The following is a 17163-nucleotide window of genomic DNA, read 5'->3' as shown; positions in this document are numbered from 1 at the left end:
CTAGATCTGAAATATTAAAAGTAGAGATAATAGTTTTATGTATAATTTTATTTTATATATTTTACCGATCCAAAGATTTGAAAATATTTAAGATTATTAGATTTTAAAGAGAAGCTGAAACAGGAATTTTTACTTTGTCAAGGAAGAATGCAGCAGAAATTTTAGTCGATTTTCAGCTCAGTTTCTTTCATCTTAAATCTAATAAGATAATTATATAAAGTTTGTAACAGAGTCTTCCATATGAAATAAGTATAGTTTCCAGTCATTCTGATACAGTCCTACCTGTATTTAAAGGTGGCTGTTTGAAGAGTCAAAACGATCTTTATAGGCAGGTTGTCTGTACTCACATGTTAAAGATATGCTCTGCTCACATTTTGCTAAAATCTTGTATTGTTACACATTTATTGAAATCTAGAAAATCCTTGTCAACTATATTTAACTAGATATATAAATTAACTTTGTATGCTGAGCTGCCACCATAATTAAATGTTCTCTATTAACAGCTGTTTCTTAAAAAGATTTCCAGATTTTTTTAATGGCAATACATATTCATGCTTATTTATACTTGTGTAGTATTTTAAATGTAATGTCAGTTCTGTTTATACACAAAACCAAGTTTATTCTATGTGTACATAAATTTTGTTTAGTAATCATTCACTTTTTTCAAAATTTGGGCATACTTTGTCTTTAAGTACAATGGGAATGTATAAGTAGGGAGCCAGACAAAATCCCTCCAGGACAAAACCCCTCCCACTGATATTACACGAAGCAGTCAAAACCTCTCCCATACATTTAACAGAAATATGATATATGAGCAAATTATTCATGAAAATATCTACAACTGTGTACAGATACTTGTCTTGAAAATATGAAAAAATAGATAATTCAGCAGGAGTGGTTTTGCCAAGGAGGGGTCTTATCCTAACCTCATTCAGGTAAGAAATTACACTACTATTACACCAAGTTGGTCTTTGTTGATTATTGCTATTAACCTTTAGCCTGCTGGCAGCAAGTGATTCTGCCTTTGCAACCAGTGCAGACCCAAGATCAGCCTGCACATCCATTCAGTCAATAAATTTTCAGTGAACACCCCTTCGCATAGTAAATGGTATTGCCAAAATTGAATGATGGACTTAAGTCCATTTTAGAAATTTAGCAGGCTAAAGGTTAACATGAATGTCTTTTGATATTTTATAAGTGATATTTCAGATTTATGAGTCTTTTTGTATGTCGTAATAAGCTTCTCTTGCAACAGACTATTGGTTTTGTTGACCTTGAATGTTTGTTGTTATTTTCCAGCACTTGCCAAGCGGGTATCGCTATACACTGTTGGACATTGGTCTAGTCATACAGCATGTGATGGGTGGGGCATTCAGGGCGACCTACTGCAGGAAACGATTCCGACAGAAATATAATGCTTTGAAACGAACAGTAAGTACTAAATTCCTATAAAAAGTCTTATTCAAACAAAAAATACCATGCTTGAAGTATTGAATTTTGCAAAATCTAAATCCAGAAAAAATATGTAATGCTTTCAGGGGAAAATGTTAGTACTAAATTTGTAAATTCCTCTCTGAAGCAAAAATATATAATGCTTTAAAGCTATTTATTATGTCTCCCACAACAGTGGTGTGGGAGACATATTGATTTACTCCTGTGTCACAAAGCTTGCCCGCACTTGTCGAACATTTCTCATCCAATCTTCACCAAACTTGAACAAAATGTGTTTGACCATAATACCTCGGCCAAGTTCGATTACTAGCCAAATTGCCCCAGGCACTTCGGAATATGGCCCTTGAACATATTTACCAACAACTACTGGTGCAGCATTGTAGACCGTTACTCCTTTACCGATACAGCATTGTAGACTGGTTACTCCAACACTACCGACACAGCATTATATAGCGGTTACTCCCAACATGTGAATACCAATAGACCACAGACAGACTTACTATTCAGATGATTAGGCAGTTGTTGGAGACATGCACTTTTCTCAAATGCACCTCTAGTTAGGTACTGAATTTGGCAAAATTTAAATCCAGAATTTTTTTTTTTGCTTTCATAGGAAATGTTATTAAATGAAATGAGTTTAATTTGGCAATCCCCAATTAAGAAAAAAATATGATAATCCTTTTGAGCAGACTATAGGTTCTGAATTTGGCAATTTCAAACAAGCAGCATATTGAAGAGACACCAACTCACAATTATTGATCTATATAGATTAAAACACTAAATAGCTGTTCTTCTTTACTCTATATAAAAATGACATATTTTCAATGGCTGCAGCACACATCAGGACCCATTTTAAATATCTGTAACTTACACTTTCTTGAAAAATATTGTCAGTGCTGAATAAAAATCAAAAGAAAAGTGGGATCATATTTGATGCAAGAAAAATATTTTCAGTCAAACACACAAACTGCAAAATCAGCTAAAAATGAGACCCCAAATTGTGGTGGTGGTGTATGATTTAGGTATCCATGACAAATTCTGTCATATTATTATTTCATTATGAAAATGCTACCTACATGTCAAGCATAGATCTGTCATGTGATTTCAGGTAAAAATTGCATAGAAAGTAAGGAAAATAGCTATACAGAGCAAAATAAACAGAGGACTATTTGAATCCGCCATTATGCGACTGCCATTTTTTTCTGCCTCATTTTCCTTTTTAGTGTCTGTATGCCTTAAAGATGCCGAAGATCAGTTTATAGAACATTCCTATAAGGTCACAAATTGTTGTTTATTGCCAACATTCATACAGATATGAGAGAAACCAGTGGCAGATTAAAAACTTTGTCTGGAATAAATCTTTGCCATTTGAATACAACATTCAATAAAAAGGGGAGTTAACATTTGATGTGTTTCTTTGTGTGCTCATGAGAGTAGTCATTCTTAGTATAAGAGACAGTATGGTTTGTTCATTCTGTTAAAATAGTTTTTAGCTCGACTATACGAAGTATAAGGAGAGCTATCCTACTCGCCCCGGCGTCGGCGTCTTTCCACGTCCCCACCTTGGTTAAAGTTTTGGTGCACTTTCACTTTTTAACTTATCTCTGTAATTACTTGATGAATTTGATTCAAACTTGAAATACTTATTCCTCATCATCATCCACATCATCTGACATAAGGGCCATAACTCTGGCACCAATATTTCATGAATTATCCCCCCTTTTTACTTAGATTTTCAGGTTAAAGTTTTGATGCACTTTCACTCTATCTCTGTTATTACTGAATGGATTTGATTCAAACTTAAAATAGTTGTTCAACATCATCGCCCACATCATATGACACAAGGTGCATAACTCTGGCACCATTTTTTAATGAATTATTCCCCCTTTTTACTTAGAATTTCAGGTTAAAGTTTTGGTGCACTTTCACTCTACCTCTGTTATTAGCCCACCATCATCAGATGGTGGGCTATTCAAATCACTCTGCGTCCGTGGTCCGACGTCCTTCCTTCCGTCCGTCCGTCTGTCTGTCCGTCCTTCCATTAACAATTTCTCGTTATCGCATCTCCTCAGAAACTACTAGAGGGATTTTTACCAAACTTTGTCAGAATGATGTATTGGTACCCTAGTTGTGTCCCTCTGAAAATCACACTGGTGCAACAATTTTTTAGTAAGTTATGGCCCTTTGTTTATTTCTATAATTTACATAGATTTATACAGTCGACATTGTATTAAGAGACCACGCAAGGGACTGCTAAGAAGTGGTCTCTTAATGGAATGGTCTCTTAATGGATTTCAGTCAGATGAAAAGAAAAGATATTTTTAACTGTTATTGTAACTGTATTTATTATGAACATACATGTATGGTTTAAAAATCTATTTTAACATCGTGAACACATTTCCAAGTCCATAAACAGTATAAATTATGGCTAGATTGTTTGTCAGTTTGACTGATACAAAGGTTAAATGCATTCAGTCACGTGCAAACCATACTCGCTAATTACACAGATGAAGAAATGTCTGGTAGACTTTGGTACCCGGTCGCTTAATAGATACTTTTGTCGAATATTTTAGCTGTCGGGACTTCATTAATGTGGTCGCTAGTCGTTTAATAAAAAAGTTGTTTAATGGAATGAATTCATGTACTGAAAACGTTTGGGAGGGATTCTGACCGGTCGTTTAATACAGAAATGGCTTAATAGAGGTGGTCGCAAGTACGATGTCGACTGTATAGGGAAAAACTTTGAAAATCTTCTTGCCCAAAACCACAGAGCCTAGGGCTTTGATATTCGGTATGAAGCATCATCTAGTGGTCCTCTACCAAGATGATTCAAATTATTTCCCTGGGGTCTAATATGGCCCCACCCCGGGGATCACATGGTTTATATAGACTTATATAGGGAAAAACTTTGAAAAACCTCTTGTCCAAAACCACAGGGCCTAAGGCTTTGATATTTTGTATGTGACATCATCTAGTGGTATTCTACTAAGATTGTTCAAATTATCCCCCTAGGGTCAAATATGGCCCTGCCCCGGGGGTCACATGGTTTACATAGACTTATATAGGGAAAAACTTTGAAAATCTTCTTGTCCAAACCACAAAGCCTAGGGCTTTGATATTTGTAATGTAGCATCGTCTAGTGGTTCTCTACCAAGTTTGTTAAAATTATCCCCCTAGGGTCAAATATGGCCCCACCCTGGTGGTCACATGGTTCATATAGACTTATATAGGGAAAAGTTTTTAAAAACTTCTTGTCAATAACCTACAACATTCAGATTTGGACCACATGTATGGTTTTGAGTGGCAAGATGAACCTTGACATGAGTTGACCTAGATTTTGACCTAGTGACCTACTTTCACATTTCTGTAGCTACAGCCTTCACATTTGGACCACATGCATAGTTTTGTGCACTGAAATAAACTTTGACCTTGACATTGACCTAGTGACCTACTTTCACATTTTTGAAGGTACAGGCTTCAAATTTGGACCACATGCATAATTTCTTGTTCCAAAATGAAATTTGACCTTGATTTTGACCCAGTGACCTACTTTCACATTTCTCAAGCTGTAGCCTTCAAATTTGGACCACATGCATGGTATTATGTACCAAAACAAACTTTCACCTTTACATTGACCTGGTGACCTACTTTATCATTTTTGAAGGTACAGGCTTTAAATTTGGACCATATGCATAGTTTTGTATTCCGAAATAAAATTTGACCTTCATTTTGACCTAGTGACCTACTTTCACATTTCTCAAGCTATAGCCTTCAAATTTGGACCACTTGCATAGTTTTGTGTACCGAAATGAACTTTGACCTTAAGATTGACCTAGTGATCTACTTTCACATATCTGTAGCTACAGGCTTCAAATTTAGACCACATGAATAGGATTGTGTACCGAAACAAACTTTGACCTTGACATTGACCTAGTGACCTACTTTCACATTTTTGAAGGTACAGGCTTCAAATTTGGACCACATGCGTAGATTGGTGTTCTGAAGTGAAATTTGACCTTGATTTTGACCTAGTGACCTACTTTCACATTTCTCAAGCTACAGCCTTCAAATTTGGACCACTTGCATAGTTTTGTGTACCGAAATAAACTTTGATCTTAAGATTGACCTAGTGACCTACTTTCCAATTTCTCAAACTACAGTCTTCAAACTTGATGCACATGCATAGTTTTGTGTACAAACCACTTTGTCCTTGAAATTGATCTAGTGACCTACTTTCACATTTCTCAAGCTACAGCTTTCGAATTTAGACCACATGCACAGTGTTGTGTACTGAAATGAAATTTGACCTTGAGCTAATCAGTAAGTCTTGAAATTTGGAACACACAAAAATGGCACATTGGTGGGCGCCAAGATCACTCTGTGATCTCTTGTTACTGAATGGATTTGATTCAAACTTAAAATAGTTGTTCAGCATCATCACCCACATCATTTGACACAAGATGCATAACTCTGGCACAATTTTTCATGAATTATTCCCCTCTTTACTTAGAATTTCAGGTTAAAGTTTTATGCACTTTCACTCTATCTCTGTTATTACTAAATGGATCTGATTCAAACTTAAACAATTGTTCAACATCATTACCCTTATCATATGACACAAGGTGCATAACTCTGGGACCAATTTTTCATGAATTATTTCCCCTTTTTACTTAGAATTTTAGGTTAAAGTTTTGATGCACTTTCACTCTGTCTCTGTTATTACTGAATGGATTTGATTCAAACTCAAAATAGTTGTTCAACATCATCACCCGCACCATATGACGCAAGATGCATAACTCTGGCACCAATTTTTCATTAATTATTCCCCCTTTTTACTTAGAATTTTAGGTTAAAGTTTTGGGGCCTCCGTGGCCGAGTGGTTAGAGTCGTTGACTTCAAACCATTTGCCCCTCATCGATGTGGGTTCGAAACCTCATTTGGGGCGTAGAATTCTTCACGTGAGGAAGCCATCCAGCTGGCTTATTGAAGGTCGGTGGTTCTACCCAGGTGCCCGCTCGTGATGAAATAGTGCACGGAGGGGCACCTGGGGTCTTCCTCCACCATTAAAGCTGGAAAGTCGCCATATGACCTAAAATTGTGTTGGTGCGACGTTAAACCCAACAAAATAAAATAAATAAATTAGGTTAAAGTTTTGATGCACTTTCACTCTGTCTCTGTTATTACTGAAAGATTTGATTCAAACTTAAAATAGTTGTTCAGCATCATCACCCACACTATATGACACAAGCTGCATAACTCTGGCACCAATATTTAATGAATTACGCCCCTTTTTGCTTAGGATATACTTATATAGTGTTTTGATACATTTTATCTTTACCTCTCGTATTACTTTAAGTTGATATTTTTATGCCCCCGACGGGAGGCATATAGTTTTTGAACCGTCTGTCAATCTGTCGGTCTGTCGGTCTGTCAGTCTGTCCGCAATTTTCGTGTCCGGTCCATATCTTTGTCATCGATGGATGGATTTTCAAATAACTTGGCATGAATGTGTACCACAGTAAGACGACGTGTTGCGCGCAAGACCCAGGTCCGTAGCTCAAAGGTCAAGGTCACACTTAGACGTTAAAGGATAGTGCATTGATGGGCGTGTCCGGTCCATATCTTTGTCATCGATGGATGGATTTTCAAATAACTTGGCATGAATGTGTACCACAGTAAGACGACGTGTCGCGCGCAAGACCCAGGTCCGTAGGTCAAAGGTCCTAAACTCTAATATCGGCCATAACTATTCATTCAAAATGCCATCGGGGGCATGTGTCATCCTATGGAGACAGCTCTTGTTGACATAGACTCAGGCTATTGTGCAGTATCTTCATCCACAATTGGAGTCATTAAACACTCCAGTGACAGCTCTATTTTCCTCAGATGTGCCCAGTTTCACTATCCAGCATCGAAATAGCCGAGCGCGCTGTCTCCTGTGACAGCTCTTGTTGATGATATGGGGACATTTTAGCTTTAATGTTCCAAGATAATCCTTTGTATGTTAATTCTGACATGGGCAGGCACCTTGGTTGAACTACTGACTTCTGCAAGTCAACAGAGCACTACGAACCTACGAAGGTGAAGGGCAAGTCTGTATCGTCAGCAGTAACCACTCTGCCACAGAGACCCTATTTGGCTGTACCGATATATAAACACCAATGTAATGTTATTATCATTTGTACATTCATTATTTGACAGGGTACATCAGCAATAAACTTAGGTCAGTTAGTTACTACACTGCCAACACTAGTCAATACGAAGCAGGCTGAGGAACTGTTCCCGTACCCCTTCCACGACCTCATGATCTGGGCAGTGTTAATGAAGAGACAACAGATGGCGCTGTTTATGTGGCAGCATGGAGAGGAAGCGATGGCAAAGGTATTTTTATTATAGAAATTTATTTCACTAACAAATCATGGGCAGTCATCACGTAGCGACAACAGATGTCACTGTTTATGATGGAATGTTCCATTTTTGTAAGAAGCAGTGGTTAAGGGAATGATTAAACAGTTAAGCATTGACTGCTTGTACTAAGAAGGAGGTGACAAAAAGTGCACAAACTTTCTAAGGTTTCAAGTGATCCAAACATAGAAAATATTTAGAAACCAACAGGGTTTCATATTAATTGCTGGAATGAGCAAAGGTGCTGGAGTCAGTGCTGTTGCTTCAATGCATACGTTCTTCCTCATCTAGATTACTGTTGCACTATCTGGGGAAACTGTAACTCTGAGCTTTTGAATGATATGTACAAATTCCAAAAACGTGCAGCTCGTATTATTTTAGATAAAGACATTGACACACCAACAGATGATTTATTTACTCAACTTAACTGGATGAAATTTCAAGATAGAGTTAATTATAAAAAAGCCATTTTAGTATACAAATCTCTTAACAACCTTCTCCCTAGTTACATGAAGCAACTATTTACATATACTGAAAATAGTTCACTGAGATCATATGATCAAAGACTGCTTTTAGTTCCAAAACCTCGGCTTGAATTCTGCAGAAAATCATTGGCATACTCTGGTGCAAAATTATGGAACTTACTTCCTTATGATATAAGAACATCAACAAACTTGAATGCATTTAAAGTCAATTATTTAAAATGGTGGTTCTCTAGTGGGCATCAACCACATGAGAGATATTATATTATTTGATATCAGAAGTACTTATTTAAAACTGTAAATAGTAAACAAATGACTGTATATTGTGTTTCATAACTTTTGCTTTCAGTGTAGCCTTACATAAAACCATGTTGTTCATTCTATTACCTTCCTTATGTAAATTTTATGTAATCCTCTTATATATGCTATTTTGCATTGTAATCCCTTCATGTCTTTGTTTACTTTTGTTAATTTGTGTTTACTGTATATATGTACATTTGAGGCTCACAGGGAAGACTGGGTACACCCAACTGTGTTGCCTCATTAAATAAAGCCTTTATTATTATTATTATTATTATTATTATTATTATTATAATATATTGATATTTAAAGTTTACCCCTCAGATAACCAAATAATTGTGATCTGTGTAGGCTGTATGTAGTGCAGTAAATTTAAAAGCATATGTGGTTTAGACTTTAGAATGATGAAGGTAATGAATATTTGTAATATTTGTTGCAAGTAGGTGGATGCACTGGTCTCAAGAAAAAAAGCTTTCATGCAGTATATGGAGCCCTCGAAACTAGAGCCGCTAAAAAGAGGAAAAAAAAATCCCTTCAAATTGTACAACTGTCTTACTCTGAACTTCCCTCTGTATATAACAACACCTCTAAAAATGAGAAAATTTCTTTAAACTGAACTTTTCACTCGGCTGCAAGGCTATTCAGTTTAGAGAGTGTGTTGTGTTTTCAGAATTTCTTTTCTCCGCTTTTAAAAGCAGTTTGGTTCTTTTCAGGGACATAACTTCTTTAACTGTAACTTTATTGTTAAGATGATATTAATGATGGGTTTTTCCCCCTGGACATTCAGATGTCCAGCATGATGACTTGTAACTGTAATTCTTGATAAAAACACTTAGTATAGGACTTGTATTGAGGCATAGCATGGATAGCAAGCAAATTTCGCCTTGAGTCTCTTTCGGCTAATTGTGAAAGTTAAGCTAGTTTTCAGCTTCCCAACTGCTTACAGTACAAGAAACAAAGTGGGGGAAAAAATGTCCATCGTATTCAACAGTGTCAGTGTTTTTTGTTGCTTTAAACAAAAATCCTGTAAAACCATATAAGTGATAAGATATATATGACAGCTTTAGGATTAACATAGGTCTTCTTTATATCAGAAAAGATAATTACTGGAAAGTTGGGGTTTCTTTTAATTACATACAGTTCATATTTGGCATAGTTCTTGTACAAATCTATATTATAATCACTTAACTTTTTGGTACAAGAACAGCTTGCAACACTACTTTATCTTCACATTTTAGTCAGAAATGTCAAACAGACTGAGAGAAATACATTGTATCTGTTATTATTAAAATGAAAAGTATCAAAGCGATTGAATTTAGCTTTCAGTGACATAAAACAAAATCTTTACAGTACTCTGTCATTACAGTCTTCAGAAAGTTTTACTGTCATTTTTTATTAGCTAATCAGTTCACTATAGTAAATTTGTGTCAGATTTTTTGTCTATTTGGTTGTACAGATCCCTTATTGTAACAATGTTCTTTTTGACAATTTTATCCTGAGCTTATTTTTCTTTTGTCAGCAGCATGTTTTTCCATGTAAATAAGTTAAAATGTTGAAAAATGCCACTTTAGCAAACGATAAACCCGGACAGATGATAAAGTCGAACACCTTGGAAATATTCGATTGCAATCGGTTATTTATAAAATTGAACACACCATCTAAAAGTTTCCACTTACAACACCAACTGGTGTAAACAAAAACAAAATTGGTAAATATTCTGTATAAATAAATGACTTACATAAATTTGTATTAAAAAAAATTATCCAAAATTACTGGGGAAGAGGGTGTTTTTTGCGCATGCTAACTGTTGAAACATGAAGGCCTGACATTTGTTAACTGTTCATTACTTGATCAGGAATGACTGTTGCAGATTTTTGGGGAAAGTTTCAATATAATACCAAGAAAATTTTGTAAATGACAAAGGGTTTGAATTTATCATCAGTCAACGTTCATGAAGTCCCCTTTTTGCATACCCCTTTCAGGTCTTCACTTCGTATAGTTTGCTTACTAAATATAAATTTGAATTATATAAAGTTTTCAGCAAAGGTTAAGCTTTATTTTGATACCGACCATTGATTTCAATTTGCAGAAATAAAAAAGTTACAGGTAAAAAACCTCATTTTCTGTTCGGGTTTATCATCAGTACCAGTAATATTCAACGATATTGTAAAATCATTAATATTTAGCCTGCTGGCAGCAAGTAGGTCCGCTTTTGTGACCAGTGCAGACCAAGATAGCCTGCACATCCATGCAGTCTGTTTATGTCCTGCACTGTTCGCTATTCAGTCAGTATCTTTTTGGTAAGCACCCCTTTTAACAGTTAATGGTATTGTCCAAATTGAAAAATAAACAAGTTCATTTTAGAAATTTAGCAGGGTAAGGGTTGATTTTCCTAAATTTCAGTCACATGTCTAGTTTGCCCATTGTGAATAAAGTATTTTTGTTTTTACAGCTATTCAGCTCTGTTTGACCTAGTTGTTCTGTATAGCTGTTGTGTTTACATACATGATTCTTGTATGTAAATGATGCTGTAGGTGTATGAGTGTAAAACTGTTGTGTCTACACATAATGTTTCTTGTATGTTACAGGCTCTGATGGCGTGTAAGTTGTATCGAGGGATGGCACATGAAGCAGACCAGGATGATCTCGAAATTGAGATTCCGGATGAGTTACGAAAATACGCACTGTAAGTTTGTAAAGAGGAACTTATATAATTATACGGTATTGAACCCTTAATGTAGAGACTTACCCTAAGCCTTCTTTACACAAGGGAAACAATCCGTTTATATAGTGAAATTGTTGAGTGAACACTGTTTCTTAATCCTAATCCTGCCCATGTTATATCAGTGCAAAGGAAAAGTAACCTGTCTAAGATAAATACCATGTATGATTACACAGGTATGCATCTAACAGTCGTGAAATTGATTTCTTCGATTTTCTCATATTTCTAGATATTTTTCCCATACTTTGACGCATATGTATGGGTAGTTGAGATTGTTCTCTTTCTAGCAGTAGCCTTTTCAACATATTTCACTTTGTGAAATTCTGTGGGTTTTGACTTTTTAAAAAATATCGTCCGTTTATTGACAAATTTTACCACAAAAAATGTCCTACTTTTCCCAGGGCAATCAATATTTGATCTTTACATAGATTTGTATTCAGGTTGCTAATCCATGTGACAAGTATGCATGCTTTTTTCATGGTAAGAGGTAAAAAGTGCATAGTTTGCATGAGGTTCTAGGTCAATAGTTACCTAAGCCTATCATAAAGTCTTTGTGGAGTTGTCTCCATTTTTTCCAAATATTTCATCCGGGATCATTTTTTTCAGCTCAAATAACTCTTTCAGGAAATGATATTTTAATAAATTTTTCAGTCCTTGTATTTTGATGCAGTTAAGTATACATATATTTAATATAGATAGCTCCTACTTGAAGTTTGTATTTTCAGTTACAATACCTACTTAATGACAATACACGATTTTTGTGAAATGGCATAATTTTGTACGCTTTTTCAGCATCCTTCAGCCAATAACAGAAAATTGCCTTTTCAAAACAACTGCAGAAACTTTTATTCAAAATGCACATCATTATTAGGGGTCCACTACCTTAATATATTTATAGGCTTTAACTTTGACATGCATTGAACTAGATTAAAAGTATTTTGCTTAATGAGATGGCTTTTCATACAACTTCCAAGACCTATATCTTGTAAGTGAAGGTCACATTATGGGTTGTGGGTTTGGGGTCAGAGACTTAAGAGTCTTCTTCTACTGTACTCACAGTTTTGCCAACCGTCAAGTGATTTTCAAATAACTGGACCAGAATTTTTTCCAGAACACTTGTTTGTCATTTGGAAAATCTAAGTTGAGGTCACTTTCTAGGTAAAAATTTTGATTTTGTCTGGTGTGTAACTTTAATTTGCATTTAGCTGTTTGTAACTTATTTGGGCTGAACATTTTTTTTAGTGTATGGCATGCAAGACATTTTGTTGCACTCCTTGTTCAGTTTTTCATAAAATGAGTTTAATTTACTATAGCAATAAACAGTTGGGATTAATTAAGTAGTCAACTAAGGGCGGGACATAGTCTGGTTGCCTGAGACTTGAGGCTGCTTAAGACAAGTTGAAGTTGGAACAAAAAACAAATTTGGGAAGTTAGCAGACTGGCTGCTTAAGGCAAGTGGCTACTTTGATGTAGGTGACCACTGAAGCAACTCAGTAGCCTAGTGGTAGAGCGTCCGCTTCGAGTGCGGGAGGTCGTGGGTTCGATCCCCGGCCGCGTCATACCAAAGACGTAAAAATTGGTACTAGTAGCTTCCTCGCTTGGCGCTCAGCATTAAGAGGATAGTGCTAGGACTGGTCAGCCCGGTGTCAGTATAATGTGACTGGGTGGGGTATCATGCCACGTGTCTACGGCGTGATATTCCAGTGAGGCAGCACTATAAAGTTGGGCTTGTGCTCATTGCTACAAGTAGACACCGTCATTTATATGACTAAAAATTGTTGAAAAAGACGTTAAACCCGATCACACACACACACTGAAGCAACTGTATTTTAGATGTGAAAGTGAACTTGAAAATTTTGTGTGAATGTTTTTCTCTTCTTTTTTTCTCAGGGAGTTTCAGACATTGGCCTTAGAGTTGTTGGAGCACTGCTATAAGATAGATGATGACTATACCCAGCAACTGCTCACATACGAACTGAAGAACTTCAGTGACCAGACGTGTCTCAGTCTGGCCGTTAATGCCAACCATCGTGAGTTCATTGCCCACGCCTGCTGTCAGCAACTGCTCAATGACATGTGGATGGGAGGGCTGCGGATGAGGAAAAGCACAAGTTTAAAGGTGAATTGGTTTCCTGGACTTACAGTTTTGTATGCAACAATGAAAATATCTTAGCTTTCTATTTATTTATACATGTTGCCAGGGATATTTTTATCTCCGTATATCATAGCTCTGGAGTTTAAATTATCCTAGCTCTTTATTTATTTATAGGTTTTGCTAGGGATATTTTTACCTCCATATATCATAGCTCTGGAGTTTAAAAGTAAAGAAGAGTTGCAGCTCATGCCACAGACCATGGAGGAACATTTAGACGAACTGGAGAGTGAATGTAGTGACAATGAAAACTTGTCTGTTAGCTCTTTTGAAGACGATCAGGTAAGTGTTTCAGCATGTTATTCTTTGCTTTTTTCTTGGCGTGACTAGAGGATAAAGTTAACAATTTACACATGTTTTTTATTTCAATAATAATAGATGTAAACTTAGCTTTGTCAAACAAATTCGGACATAGATCTATGTCATTTCAAGCAAAGACTTTAACATGCATGGAGCTTCCCTGGCTTAGTGGTTTATGTCCCCAAATTCATATCACTCAGCGATTACCAAAGTGGTTTCAAAATCCGGCTTTGGTTGAAGAGTTCTTTCATGTGAGGAAGGTATCCCACAGGCTTGTGCAATGTTGTTTACTTTACGAAAGTACCTTCTAGCTCCTGAAATTTTGTATGCTGAGGGAGTTGTGGTCTTCCTTCACCATCATAGATGTAGAGTTGCCACATGACTTAGATTATGTCTGTAACTAAAACCCAACACAACATAAAAATGACACAAAATTGCGTAAACATAAAATACTCTTGTTAAGTGTTCATATATAATGTAATGTTTTAAAAGTATTAAATTAACATAAGATTGAATTTATTATAAAGAATCTGCTAGATTATAAAGCATGAAGTTGAAAATATAATTAAATAGTAATTATTGTCCATTGAATACCAACCATGTACTTTTTCAGAATGCTTATGGTGATGAAATAGAGTCAAGTTTTGCCTCATATGCGGTAAATTCCAGCACGGTAAAGGAGAATGGTATATATATGCCTGACAACAGTATGTACTCCAACCATGTGTACAAAAAGAAGAAAAGTCCACTACGTCTCGGCAAAAAAATCTATGAATTCTATAACGCACCAATCACTAAATTCTGGGCAAACACCGTAAGTTATTCTATTTAATAAAGAAGGTAACACATAAAGACATGTTACAGGTCTTAAAATACACGTATATTTAAAATCTTTTAGTTTCAGTGTGGCCTTTTGTTTAAAAATAGAAAAATGAATAAATTAAAAGAATAAATAAATAATGTTTTTGGATTATAATGAAAAGCAGGAGAAATCTACATCATATAAAATCAGACACTACATTTATTTTTGAGAAACATTCCATTAAATTTGATATAAAAAAAAAAGCAACTTTTTTTATTGGTTCACTAAGAAATCTCTCTTTCTTCTGTTAGATCATATATTTTGGGCCAGATAAGAAGAAAAGTATTCTTTAAAAGTTGAAATTTAATATTAAGTTCTTTTAACATATTTTGCTTTATTTTTGAGAAATAAATGATTGTGAATGAAATGCAAAGACGATCTTCAGTTTATAATACTGTAAAATTATTCAATTTTATGGGCATGAAATTTTAGGTCTTTTACAAGGACAGATATTTCGTGGAGATTTGAGTTTGTGGATTTCAACTTCTGATCATAAAAAGAAATGGGAATTTAACATGTTTACTTAATTCTGTAGATTGACTTGACTATGAAATTTAGGAAAATTAGTCCACCACGAAAATTAATCATTTCAAGGTATACAGTGTATAATGCATGATATGGTATTTTAATAAAAAAGGGACCATCTTGTTTTTGCAAAATGGAAATCATTCATATTTTCTTTATGCATTTCAGTTGTTTTACTTTGTCTTCCTGTTTATGTACACGTATATTGTGTTGGGACAGACATTACCTACTCCCCGCTGGCAAGAATACTACGTCATGGTCTACATAGGCACTCTCGCTATGGAAAAAATCAGACAGGTAAATTTATTAAACTACTGTTGATGGCTTTTATTAAGGCGAGGGTTCTGCCATGGTGCGTGCATCTTTGCACTTGCTCATCTATAAAATGTGGATTACAGAATTAGCTGCCAGTAGGACTTCAAGAAGGAAAATGACATGAAATACAGAGCAGTTTGAAATTTGGTTTGTCCCTTTACAAAAACCACTTGCCCAAGTGCAATTTTAGTGTTGGTCATAAAGAAAGACTAATTGCTAAGACTTCAGTTTGTTTATTCCTTTCCATACAAATATTCCTTTTTCAGCTTATTCACCCCAATGCCACCCCAACCAAAAAGAAAACAAATATGCAAAACATTTTCTCAGTTCGACGATCATTATTATTTCATGTGAGGAAACCATCCAGCTTGCTATGAAAGGTCAGTAGTTCTGCTCAGGTGGCTTAAATTGTGCCCAGAGGGGCACCTGGGGTCTCCACCATCAAAAGCTGGAAAGTCGCCCTATGCCCTATGATTGTGGCTAAGTTACATTAACACCCTCCACACCCCCAAAAGAGAAAAAACTATTTCTATAGTAGTATCATTTTCCCTCTGCTTTTGATGTACCTGATCTGTTATGTTGGTTAGTCTAGGTAGCGCCTTGAAAATAATGCAGTTGATAGTGAGAAATAAACCAGGAAATTGTGCCTGGAACAAAAGGTTCCCACTTTACACTTTCATAAGAATTATTTTCTATGGAGATTCAAGAATTTAAGGTGACCTCATATAATTATGAAGATTCAGCCAGTTTCACGTGTTTATTTCATGATATGCTAATCAATAGAATTTTTCATTCTAAATATAGCAATAAGCATGCACTAAGGCTTTTGGTATTGGGTAAGTCAGTTTAGAGAATTTCTATGTCCAAACCAAATTTAATTTGCAAATTGTTGCGACTGCTTAAAGGCAACATTTGCCATTGATTTTAGTATAAAAGTATATTGATATAATTAGTTCAGTATAGATCTGGACCAGATGATTTGGACAAACTTGCAAATCGTAAATCTGGAAGATTTATTCTAAGCTAATCTTGTGTGGAATGATCCTACTAATGAAAGATTTTAAAATTTGTTTATATTTATATTTGGTACTTTCTGATATTTTTGGTTTTCAGATGCTAACATAGTCTTAACTTAACATGTAAATATTTAATTACAAACACAAGGCATGCTTTTGTTATTTTCTATATGGATCTCCCAACACCAGTGCAGATAGAATGATTAAATACCATCACAAGTTACTATTTGCCTGATTTTTTTTGGTCTGTATTTTTTTTTGTCCTTGTGCTAAATAAATTTTCTAACGACAGGTTTTGATATGAGCGTTACTTTGCTGTACTTAGTCAGACCCGAGATAATGTCATTAATGTGCATGTTGTTTCAGAACTGCAATGCAAGCTTAAATTACTATAATTGTGTGTTATTATATTTCCATTTAGACAAGGTTTGTTGTCTTATTTTATATAGATACGGTAAAACATGTATTAAGCAACCAGACACGGGAGTGACAGGCAGGTGGCTTTTTAAGACTTAAGTTGAAATTAAAATATAAAGTCAGTGTGGGAAGTTAGCTAACTGGCTGCTTAAGGCATGTGGCTGTATAATACAGGTGAAGACTTAGGCAGATTCAACTGTAACTGTCTGATTCTG

At 35.4% G+C, this 17163-nt stretch overlaps 1 protein-coding gene across 8 annotated transcripts in view; it reads left to right on the top strand.

Moving 5' to 3' along the window:
- LOC123523117 (transient receptor potential cation channel subfamily M member 3-like) overlaps positions 1-17163 on the top strand; it is a 213839-nt gene that overhangs the window by 136170 nt on the left and 60506 nt on the right. For all 8 annotated transcript variants that reach the window (XM_053549301.1, XM_053549300.1, XM_053549298.1 and 5 more), the window contains 7 exons: positions 1300-1431; positions 7654-7833; positions 11228-11325; positions 13252-13480; positions 13631-13795; positions 14427-14627; positions 15369-15497. In XM_053549301.1, the coding sequence (XP_053405276.1) occupies positions 1300-1431; positions 7654-7833; positions 11228-11325; positions 13252-13480; positions 13631-13795; positions 14427-14627; positions 15369-15497 (1134 nt within the window). The remainder of the gene's footprint in view (positions 1-1299; positions 1432-7653; positions 7834-11227; positions 11326-13251; positions 13481-13630; positions 13796-14426; positions 14628-15368; positions 15498-17163) is intronic.

This window comes from Mercenaria mercenaria, chromosome 8 (genome assembly GCF_021730395.1).
Source record: "Mercenaria mercenaria strain notata chromosome 8, MADL_Memer_1, whole genome shotgun sequence".
NCBI classification, from domain to species: Eukaryota; Metazoa; Mollusca; class Bivalvia; order Venerida; family Veneridae; genus Mercenaria; species Mercenaria mercenaria.
The sequence above is the reverse complement of the archived record's forward strand: the minus strand, read 5'-3'. Positions and strand labels throughout refer to the sequence as shown.